Source organism: Nyctereutes procyonoides, unplaced genomic scaffold (assembly GCF_905146905.1).
Source record: "Nyctereutes procyonoides isolate TBG_1078 unplaced genomic scaffold, NYPRO_anot_genome, whole genome shotgun sequence".
In the NCBI taxonomy this organism is placed as follows: domain Eukaryota; kingdom Metazoa; phylum Chordata; class Mammalia; order Carnivora; family Canidae; genus Nyctereutes; species Nyctereutes procyonoides.
This window is the reverse complement of record NW_026575135.1, coordinates 50,948,990-50,960,631: the sequence shown is the minus strand read 5'-3', so window position 1 is coordinate 50,960,631 and position 11,642 is coordinate 50,948,990. Positions and strand designations below refer to the sequence as shown.

General features: G+C 54.9%; 1 protein-coding gene across 4 annotated transcripts in view; it reads right to left on the bottom strand.

Annotated features, from left to right (window-relative positions):
- Nucleotides 1-5,587: 5,587 nt before the first annotated feature.
- Nucleotides 5,588-11,642, bottom strand: part of LOC129494535 (core histone macro-H2A.1) — a 78,775-nt gene continuing 72,720 nt past the window's right edge. For all 4 annotated transcript variants that reach the window (XM_055301449.1, XM_055301450.1, XM_055301447.1 and 1 more), the window contains exon 9: nt 5,588-6,348. In XM_055301449.1, the coding sequence (XP_055157424.1) occupies nt 6,183-6,348 (166 nt within the window). In that variant the 3' untranslated portion in view covers nt 5,588-6,182. The remainder of the gene's footprint in view (nt 6,349-11,642) is intronic.

The window sequence follows — 11,642 nt, the reverse complement described above, 5'->3', positions numbered from 1 at the left end:
AAAACTTCCACGGGTCCCTCTTTTCCTATCCGTTCTGCAGCTGGAGGCGCTGTGCTGTCACTCCCGGGGCACGGTGAGGGCTGAGGGGGTCGGGCATGGGCCATGTCTTGCAGGCTGTGGAGGGGCCGAGGGGGTGATGGTTTGGGGTGCTGCCCTCCTCACAGCCCTGGGCTGCCGGCTGGGGCCGCTTGAGGCCAAGCGGGGTCCCTGGGGTGTCCATTACCCAAGGGCAGTCGTGGCATCACCCCGCTCGCTGGTGTCCACCCGCATCGGCGGCCGCTGACAGCCGGGAGGGGTTCCTCACTGTCAGCTGCGCCCTGGCCGGACGTGCGGCGGCCGGGTGCTCTCCCTCCTGGGCTCCGGGGGCGCCCCGAGGTGGGCGCTGCGGGCAGGGCCTCCCGGGGCCCTAATGAGGGCTGCTGGGTCCAATTAGGTGCGGCCGGCGCCAGTGACTGACAGCTCGTTACCCCGCTGCCACGTGGGGAGCGGAGAGTTGGGGCCCCGCCACAGCTGGCCTGCCCGGTCTCCCCCGATGTATTCCCTGAGGCTGCGGGCGCCCGCCTGGGGCGCAGGAGGGGTGGGGCGCAGGGGGCACCGAGCCGGCAGCGGCCCAGTCGCGTGTGGGGCTGGACCCGAGTCTCCTGCCAGGGCTGGTGGCCGGGAGGTGTCCTCTCGGGCTGGGCCACCCGGTGCTGTGGCCCTGAGTCTGGCTCCCTGGCGTTGGACAAGATTTGGAGGGTGTCGCTGTGGGCCTCTGATCTCTCCGCGCTCAGTGAAGCCACGGCAGTGACCTTGGCCTTGTGACGCTGGCACAGTTTCCGGGGTAATGTGAGGCCTCTTCCCCTGGGGTTACACTCCCTGTGGCACGTGCTCTGGGGCCCGTCACAGCCCCCCGTCCTCTTTGGGTGCAGGGCCCCAGCAGACCCGGGGGTGCCCCCTGTAAGCACGCTCAATGGGGCTGTTAGCAAAGGTCTGCGTTTACACAGCAAAACCGGCTTCTTGGAGGAGAAACTTCAGCAGCTTTGTGGGAGACAGAGTCCGGGATGCTTCACGAAGGGTGTTTACCTGCACGCCCCGCAATTCTGCACTCCGCTGACGGGGCTCCAGAGTCTCATGGATGTGTGTGGGCGACTGTGTGTGTGAGAGAGTGTGGGTGTCAGGAGTGGGGGGCGCAGGCCGTGAGGAGGATAGCGCCGTCCGTGGAGAGAGCAGTCGTGAAGCACGCTCTTTCTGGAGTTTGACAAAGCAAAGTTGATTTTTAGGGGTCAGGGAAAGGCCAATCTATTTACACACCTTTGCTAAGGAGCCTGGCAGGGCAGTGATGAGGGCCGGGATTAATGAACAGTTTTATTACCTCCCTGTCAGGAGGGTCATGGGATATTATTTTGATATCAGGGGGCCCCCAGAAGCAAACACAACAGGTTGGGTTCCAAATAGAAGAAATGCCAGAGGAAAGGGGGCCTCACCCCTGGCCATTGAGCGTTTCCCTTTCTTCTCGGCCGGGGCTGGGCCCAGGACCCTCCTCCCACCCCAGCGCTTTCAGGGGGATCCCTCTGAGGGCCGCACCAAAGCCAGCTGCCAAGATAACGTTGGCTGGTGGTGGCGCCGGGCCAGGAAGATCAAACATCGGTTGCTAGTGAAGGAGGCAGCCCCGCTGTCCCCCTGCCACCGCTGCCTCCCACGGAGGGAGCCGGCCTACTCGGAGGACTGACGGCGCGGCCTGAGTGACAGCCAGGAAACTGCCTGATGACCGCCTGTCCCGGCGCCGACTGGCCCCCCTGAGTCGTCACCCTCCGGCCTTGGGAGGGGAGTGGGACGAGGAGGGCGCACCTGGACAAGAGGCGCAAATGGCTGCACATCTCTTGTTTTCTTGTCTTCGCTTCTCGCCTCTTCTGTGACCAGACCCGGCCTCCGGACCCTGAGCGGGAAGGAGGAGTTCTGACAGATAAACCCAGGCCCTGACAGACGGCTCCGCAGGCCAGGGATGGGGCCGAGCAGAGGCCAGGGCTGAGGTGCTGGCCTGGTAGCCGGTGGGGTCCAGGCCTGGGCTTGCAGACCCCAGCAGACGCCGTAGCTCCCCTCATTGGGGCTGCTGTGCCTGTGTGCCATCTGGCCACTGCCACCTATCGCCTGGAAGATGGCAGCCTGTCCTCTGAAGTCCAGGTCTGTGTCACCTGCACACGCCCCTCCCTGCACACGAGCCGTGAGCACAGCTCTGTCCTGAATCCCTGCCCGGCTAGCAAGCAAGGCTCCGGGTCTCCCGGCCTGCTGGACGGGGGCACTGTCCCATCTGCCTTTGCAAGAGGCCTAGTAAGTTCCCAGGAAATCTCACCGGCCCCTGGGTTGCTGTGAATAGCTGTCCTCCAACACGTTGTGCTGCCAGGGCTGGCCACACGGGGCCTATCAGCGAACAGGCAAGACGGCCTGGCTAATGAGCAAAAATTAGGGGTGCATACCAAAGGAGAGGCTACCTCTGGGGGCTCGGATAACAGAATAGGGGAGCCAACCAAAGACTTTGGGGGCTACGTCTCACCTAGAGAGGAGAGTTGTGCTTTTGTCATCTGTAAGATAGGACAAGCATCAGCATCACAAGGTTGTGGCGGGAAGTAGCTGGTGTGGAGGACCAGCGCGTGTGTGCGTGTGGGCACGCGCGGCAGTGACTGGGCCACTTTGGCGCCACGTGCGATCTCAGATGGAGGAGGCAGAGGGAGCCGGCTGCAGGACGCAGGGCGGAGGCCAGCTGCCGAGGGCAAGTTGGAGGCTGACGTCTGCCTGGTGCCACCACCAGCCCACAGGGCTGCACGGCCCCCAGGGTATGGAATCGGTTCACTTTTGGCGAACCTCACGGACTGCCAGCCGGTCTTTGGAATAGAGGCACGTGTACATTCCTAGTTTCCCTCGCAGTTGCACCAACTTTTCTTTAAAGTAATAAGCTGTTTTCTTTTTCCCTTGTAAACATGAGGCTGACATCAGAGAACAATTTTTGATCCTGGTTTTAAAAGCTAACTGGGTGGTTTAGACATGATGGGAATCCCAGGCAGTTGGCTGGCTCGCTTTCCTCCGTTCCACTGAAAAGAATTTCTTCAATGAGCCCACATCTCAGGGGCGAGATGCACTTTGGATTAGTGAAAGTTTAGAAACATTTAGGTGATTATGGTAAATAATTCACACAAATCCTGACAAATGCAACTTACTCTTTTGTGCAGAGGGAAGAGCAGAAACCAGCCCCCTTTCCTCTATCTGCTTCCCAGTCCCTTTAGCACCATCTAGTGGAGGACGCCTGCTAAACGCGGGATTTGCTTCTGTGGTCCCTTCTCATGGTTGAGCAAACACAATTCACCTAGAAGCCTTTTTTTTTTTGTTATTGAAGTGCAATTTGCCAACATAACCCAGCGCTCATCCCATCAAGTGCCCGTCACCCAGTCACCCCATCCTCCCGCCCACCTCCCCTCCCACCACCCCTTGTTCGTTTCCCAGAGTTAGGAGTCTTCATGTTCTCTCTCCCTCTCTAATTTTTTCCCATTCATTTTCCCTCCTTCCCCCTATAATCCCTTTCACTATTTCTTCTATTCCCCGAATGAATGAAACCATATGATATTGTCCTTCTCGACTGACTGACTTCACTCAGCATAATACCCTCCAGTTCCATCCAGGTCAAAGCAAATGGTGGGAATTCATCCTTGCTGATGGCTAGAAGCCTTTTAACCCTGGTTTCGTTCTGTGTTTTGGTCTCCGAGTTAGAAATAACCACCATGGCGACCTGGATTCTCTTTTGCTGCTGATTAGAGTGAGCCCTGGATCTCAGTGGTCAGCATCTCTGCACTTGAATCAGGTTGTCCTTCCTAGCTGTGAGATCACTGGCAAGTCGTAGTTTCTCCCAACCTCAGTGTTCTCAGCTGTAAAATGGCTCTGATAACAGGGACTACCCCTAGAACCATCCCTAGGACAGAATGGAAGGATGTCTCCGTAGGGGCTCAAGACAGTGCGTGGCTCATAGTAAAGGCCGCTCTTTCCAGCTACCAGTAGCGCTGGTCATCACCCTGCATGCTGCGGATTCTACCTGCAGAAACAACGTTCTTGGGTGAATGGCTTTGTCTGTCCACGCAAACAATGTGAAGGTCTTACTTACGAAGTGATGACTTTTTAAGATGCGTCTTCTTGAATACACCATGATAAATTACAGACATTACTATTGTTGCTAAATTCTCATCAAGAAGTAGGAAATGTAGACTCTGTAGAAATCTTGGGGAAGAAAGCTAAAAGCTTTAATAACACCCTACTTTTAGGAGAAACTTGGGGAAAATCATCTTTCAGGATTTGGTGAGAAGTAGTTGCCTTTTCATTGAAAAGCGTGTTTGTGTGATGGCTTCGGACGTCTATTTTGATTTCATTAAGCATAGCTTGGAGAGGAAAAATGATCCTTTACAGTCATCTACGATATGCAGTGCACTGCATATTTTCTCCTGGCTGAAGTCTGTTTTAGAAGCAGGCACGTTTCTTTTTAAAGACAGAGAAAGTCTTCTGTGCATTGTAGGCACATTTGGATAAAGGCAAAAGTACCTTTTAAAGCAAGCAGTGTCTGTGTTTTGTGAACTGAATTCAGGTAACGAAAAGTGTAGCCACTCTGGTCCAGCTGAGCCCTTTCTAACTACAGCTGACCCTTGAACAATATGGGTTTGAACTCTGCGGGTCCACTTAGGTGAGGATTTTTTTCAATAAATACAGTGCAGTACTGTAAGTGTAGTTTCTCTTCTCTCTGCTTTTCTTAGTAACATTTTTTCTGGAGCTTTCTTTATTGTAGTAATCCAGTATATCGTATAGGTAATGTACAGATTATGTTCATCGGCTGTGTTACCAGCAAGGCTTCCTGTCAACAGCAGGCTACTGGGAGTTAAGTTTTAGGGAATTGTAAGTATGTAGATTTTCGACTGTGTGGGGGTTGGCGCCCCTAACCCCCATGTTGTTCAAGGATCAGCTGTAACGTGCATCACTAAAACCCCACCCGCAGCCTCCAGAAAGCATGCAAGAGCTAGCAGCACACCTTGAGGACCTTATTAGTGGTGCCTTGCCCTTGGAAAGTTCTTGGCAGCAGGAACCCTGTTCTGTAGGAACAAAGGGCCCAACATAGCCCTCGCAGAGGGCTCTAGGCTTCTGCAGCTCCATTTGGCAAGTGGCCCAGGGACACTGGGTCCATCCAGGAGCTGGAGAGAGCATCCATCAGGAGAGGGCAAATGGCAGGAGAGAGCTGGGCTCCGCGTCTAAAGACCCGGACTGGAATACCAGTCTGCCACTTGCCACCCGCACGGCTTTCAGCATGTCTGCTTCCTCATCCATGCAATGGGGAGAATGACTTTGCCCAAGTGTCACAAGGATGGAAAGAGGGACTTCACATGAACTCCCCCTACCAGCTGTTAGGGACTGAAGATGCCCCTGTGTCCAGGCAGCAGTGGCCCTGGGGTGCTTCCAGGGAGGTGCGGGGGGAGGGGGCAGGACCGGGTGCAGCAGCCACACCTAGTCCCCCACCCTGTGAGGAGAGAAGCCCACCCAGGGCTCATGGCACAGTAACTTGAAACACACCAGTCACAACAGCGGTTTAACATTTTACTAAATCAATTCACACAAATTCCAAATTGCAAATATAATTAAGGACAACAGATTCTGTTCTGCCTTTTTAAATCTTTCATTTTCAAATCCATCATTAAGACAAAAAGTAAACAAAAAATTAAGTCTGCTGCAAATTCATGATTTTTCTTCTTGAGGAAAAAAAAAAGGAACATTATAGTAAAAAGAACGCCACTGGGTGTACAATAAAGCACCACAACACACGGTTACAAAACAGGCTTCCTGGATTCGGCCACACGTAGAAGACACTGCTCTCCCCGCTGTTCTGCGTCAAGCAGGATTTCATTAAAATAAAACTATAAAATCTCCTAGGTTACACTAAAGTCAGACACGGTCTGGAACACAGTGCTTAACAACAGTAATGCCAACTATCAGTGCTAACGTAAAAACATTTTAGAAGGTCAAAAACAAAACTGGAAACCAAAACCTTATTTTCCCTAGATGAGCAAAATTGGAAATGAAAGGGTCCCGCCTCCCAACAGGAGTGAAGGGGATTTTTCTTTCTTTCTTGCAAGGTGGAGGCAGGGGCACGGTGCAGGCTGGCTCTGTAGTTCCTCAGCCTAGTTGGCGTCCAGCTTGGCCATTTCCTGTACGTAGATGCCTATACTCTCGCTGTCAAAGAGCACGAAATACACCGTTTTGATGGAAGAGGACATTGTTGACACGAAGTAACTGGAGATGGCCTTCAGAATCAGCTGCGCTGCCGTCTGCTTTGGAAAACCATTCCTGCGGGAGAGAAAAGTGCTCAGCTGCCAGAGAGACCGCTGGGCCGTGGCCCTGCCCCTCTCCCTCCCCGAGGCTCTGAGGCGAGTGTTGTGCTTTGTCTGTGTTGCCTCGGTGCCCACTGGGGGGGGGGGGGGGCGCGTGGGGTCCTGTGGCTGCCCATGCACAGGCATGAAAGAGACCAACACCTGCCACACGGGACAGACAAGTGGGCGGAGAGCTGGGACCTGCAGGACAAGGTCCTCTGTGCCCTCGGAGGAAGGGGACACGGCGGGTTTTCAGAAAGCAAACCAGCAGACACGCCGGATCTGCGTTTTGGGCGTTAAGTCTCCCCAGGGTAGCTCCAGCTCCTGTGTTTCCTCTCCCAGCATCACTGTGACTCGCACTGGGCTTGACCCTCAGCTCTGGGGCTCACTCCATGGGACGACTGGAGGCAGGAGCTTCCCCGGGAGGGAGCTGTTCTGCATGCACACAGGTAGGATGGTTACACCCTTCACTTCATAGGTGCTGGAGCTGCGGGCCCAGGATGCATTCCAGAGCACCCTAGCTTGCAACACCCGAAGGCCAGGGCATAGGAGAGCTGGGGGTATGGGGAACAACTCTTGGGCCGGAGACCCCTTCATCTCAAGAGACAACATCCAAGACTCCAGGCCAAATGGCTGTGAATTCATGCGTACTTCCACTTAAATGTCAGGTGGCAATTTCAAGGGTAGGTGCACAGAATTCTTAAGAATCTCAAATGAGGGGGATCCCTGGGTGGCACAGCGGTTTGGCGCCTGCCTTTGGCCCAGGGCGCGATCCTGGAGACCCGGGATCGAATCCCACATCGGGCTCCCAGTGCATGGAGCCTGCTTCTCCCTCTGCCTATGTCTCTGCCTCTCTCTCTCTCTATCATAAATAAAAAAATAAAAAATAAAAAAATTAAAAAAAATCTCAAATGAGGCCTAGAACAATTGACACCACTTGCTCCTCAGTGCCTGAGACCGACCCTGATCAACCCTGCAGGTACAGGACCCAGGTGACCCAGGACAGTGGCAGGAACATAGCAGCTTGCCTAGTCCAGCAGGAATGACGTGAGCTTTGGAGCCAGTGGCCCTGGGTTCAGATCCTACTGGCCCTGTGTACAGTTAAGGATACTCGGGTGTGAGGCTGGGGCCAATTTTCATGGGGATCTCTTTCTTCATTGGCAGGTCTACAGTCTTTGAACTGCCCTGAGCCTGGGGACTATTGGTAGCCAAAGTGCTGAGCCAACCTGCCAGTTTTGACTCCACCTCTCCTCCAGATGGGGTACCTGCCACAAGGTGAGAGGTTTTCAAATGTCTTCGAACACTCTGAGCCTTGCTCACTAAGTGCCTGTAAGTTGTGAAGTACCTTGGCTGGCTCCCCTGGAGAGCCACACTTACTGTTGTTGTCAGGACTCAGAGCACCTTAGAGTTACAGGTGAAAACAGTCTGAGGACTTGCTTTCCATCACACAGGGCTTTGCCCAGCTTGAAGATGGATCCCTAGTAACTTCTGGGTGCTACAGAAGTGAAGCTAATCCTTAGCAGACAAGGGATGTCACCAAGGGCATGCTTCCATGCAGAGTGGCCCATGGTCGATAGTGGGCTGCAAACGATCCTTCGCTCAGGCAGATCCTCGTCAGCCACATGGCACACCCCCAAAGCAGCCAGCACACACAGGACTGTCCATGAAGAGCTGCAGAGCTGTGCCAGCTAGCAAGGTGCCACGGCCCACATTCCTCTGGAGCAGATCCTGGGCGCTACGTCTACCACCAGAGTAGGAAGGGTGACCAGGAGGCAGGCAGGGCGGAGGGTGGTGGACACCATGTAGAACAAAGGGTTTTGCTGTGTGTGGTGGGAGAGGTGGGACACATGAGGCAAGTCATTCCCCTCTGCCCCTTTCCCTAGCAGACTTGGGAAGGAGCTTTGGGAAGCAACTGTTCTCCCCACGCCTGGCCGTCATCTCCTGCCAATTTTCACAGCATAGGTTGTTCAGAACAAGGCACGTGTTTGCAAGTGCTTGAGGACATGAACTCGACCTTCCATTTTAGGGGTGCATCTCTAGTGAGCATGTTCCCAGGGGCATGTGTGTACGCGAGTGTTGTGGGGAGTCCGTGGGTGCAGAGGGGCTGCCCTTCACTCAGTCCTGCTCCTGAGAGTGGGATGAAGGCCAGCTTTTGGGGAGGGCTGTGCAGATACAGGATCATGGGGTCACTGGAATAAGGCCCCCTTTTAAGTATCTCCCAAAGAGCAAATATTTACTTTCCTGCTGTAAATTCAGCTGCTGCCCAAAGGACTTGCCAGATTACAGCCCCTCATTTCATTCCTGGTGAGTAAGCCCCAAGGAGGCGGCAGCCAGTGGCCTGACCTGCAGGAGTGGGGAGCTCCTGGGAGCTGCAGCAGGACGGGAAGCCTGGACCATCACTGGGAGTAGCTGGGGCTCCTGCCAAGGGAACTCAGCTTCCAGTCCAGGCAGAGCATCGTGCGTGGACATGGCCTTGCCGCTGGGGCTGAGCAGGACTGTGAGGAATTGATCTCGGCCCTGGAAGCCCAAGACCATGCCCCCAGATCCCACAGTAAGGGTGCCTTTCTGACCTCTGCATCATGCCCACAGGGGGAACTGGGCTCAGGTGAGGGCCTGTAGACTGACTCTCCCTGCCGTCGAGGTGCCTGCCTGATGGCCGCAGCCCCCCTCCTCTGGTGGTTTGTTTCACCAGCCTGCTGCCCTCACCCATGCTACGGCTGGGGTGCCCGAGCTGGGGGAGACGTAGTGCCCTGCAGACCAAAGGCATGCCTGGTGCTCCTGCCAGACTCCAGCACTTGCTGACTCAGACTGTCTCCGGTAGCTTTCCATTCCTGTCCCCCCTCTTCGGACTCTGGAAAAGTCACTGTCAGTGAGGGAATGTTCTGTCCTGCTCCTGTGTGTTGATGGTTCTCAGTTGTTGCCTCTCCCAGAATCAGAGAGGGCTTGTCCAAGTGCAGAGTCCTGGGCTCCACCAGGTGTAGGGAATACCCATGAGAACCACTGTTCTGCACGCAGCCACATGGACTTTGTAATCTGCGCTCATAGGGTGGGCCCCATGGGTAGGAACCTGTCAGTGGGGGAGCAAGGTGGGAATCGAAGGTTTTACACCTGCAGTATCCGTACCTTGCAGGCCCTACTGCTCACAGAGCATGAAAAAGGATCTTTTAGGATCATGGCTGGGTACATGTGAGTTTCATTTGTTTCTCCAAACATCTCCTGTTGACAAACCCCTCCCCTCTGTCCTAGGCCCCCACAGGCTCAGGAAGTCCAGCTACGGGACTGGCTGCTGCAGACCACACAGGCCGCCAGGAAGGACTAGGGAAGGTAAGAGCTTTCCTTAGCTTGTCAGGGCTGCAAAGTGTATCTCGGAGCCACAGTTAGAAGGGTTTGCGGCAAAATGGAACGTACAAGTAGATGGTGTCCCAGGACTGCTTTACACAGCAGGCCCAGTACACTCAAGTCAGGGGCAGCTGTGGCACACATAGTGGCCTGGGCAGTCCTCCCACTCTCCAGGGGCTCAGGCCACAGAGCCACACAGTTGAGTCTAGGCCCTGCCTCTGTGGCTCGCTGCCCATCCAGGGGAGCAGGTGGGTAGTTCACGCACCTGCTATCTCAGGAGGCCGTGAGTGGTGAACAAGATAAACTGCAGGATTCCCTACAGCAGGCAGTCTTGCAGGGTCTTCGTAAAGGCTCATGTGGTGCAAAACCGCCTTCCTCCCAGGCCCCATGACAGCATTCGTCACTGCACCTTCCCTATGCTGTGTTGGCATCAGGCCCCCAGAAAGCTGTTGGCAGGTCTGTGATGCCTGTCGGCCACAACTGCTGGCACGCACCACGTGGCCAGGTGACACAGGAGCCCTGGTGCAGCATGAGCCAGCTTCAGGAGCTCAGTGGCCTGATATCTTGCTCCGCTCCTGGCTTCCTGGCTGCTTGGGTTCCCTTGCTGCAGCCACCCTGAATGGACATCCCTGCTTGGCCAAGTCTTTGGGCCCACTGCCCCCTGATAGCATTTTGTCCATCTTCTGGAGAAGACCACATGCCCACCGTTCCCAAGACACAGTAAAGCAAAAGGGGATACAGGCTTCTGTTCTAGTGGGGATTTGGGGTTGAATACCAGCCGCCCTGGGGCTGGGGCATTAACCTCTCCAAGTGTTAGTGTCCATGCCTGTACAATGGCACCTTATGGATACACAGGCTGATACCAGGGATGCTGATGTCCCCAAGAGGTGCGTGTCCCTTCTCTTCCCACTTGGGCCCCCACAGGGCCTACAGGGACTGTGAGAACAGCATGTGCCTTAAGTTACCCTGCAGCCACTGTCTTTGACCTTGAGCAGACTAAGGGGATGTCTAAGCTTCCCCTGATGTCAGTCCAGTTGTCTTGAACAGCCCTTCTCCAGTGTCCTGGGCCTCAGCTTCCCTAGACTGGTACAAGGGACCACACAGGCTTTCTTTATCTGGTGTTTTTGGGTCAGCCTGGTCAGTGATAGCTGGGAGCTACATCTTGGTTGTTTCTTTCCCTTCCACCTGGATGACAGGGATTCTTGGTTCACAAAGGCCACATCACAGATGATGCTGAAGTTCCCCCAGTGCTCCTGAGCCCCCACATAATGGATGGGGCATCACCAGGCATCCCCATTACCGGTGAGCTCCCCTGTAGGGCTGGCTCTGGCAGGGACATAGGACTATGGGCCCAGAGCAGTGTTGAAAAAGGCTGATCGGGGACACTGGAGAATCCTGTGGGGAGAAGCTATGTCCTGGGAGGGAGGCCAGGCAGATTTTCTGGAGGAGCCAGTCCAGGAGCTTGCCTGTGAAGTCAGGGTAGGATTAAAGGCGGATTCTAGATGGACGCTGGTGTCTGAGGTGGACTGGTCCACCTATCTAATGGTCCTGGCAGTCTGGGAGAGTGTAGAGCTGAATGGCTTGGAAGGCTGCGTGACACTGGAAAAGTGTCTGTGCCCCTGGGAGTCACGTTTCTGCTAGGATAAGGGTCTCTCTCACACTGTGCTCCTGGGGCATTGCACTTTCCTGTGTTCTGTGTAGCTTGGAGAAACTGCCTTGGTCAAGTTGCCCCACCTGAAGGCCACTCGTTTCGGAGGTAAAGACCAGGCTGTCAGCTGAGAGCAGTGGGCTACAGTTCTGGAGGGTATAGGCACAGCCCACTGTGACCTCTTCTCTCGCTCCAGGGTGTTTTTAGGCTAATAAATAATCCTCCCCCTTCAGGTTCGTTCCATCCTATTTCTCTTCAATGGCCCATTCTCAGGGTGGAGGGAG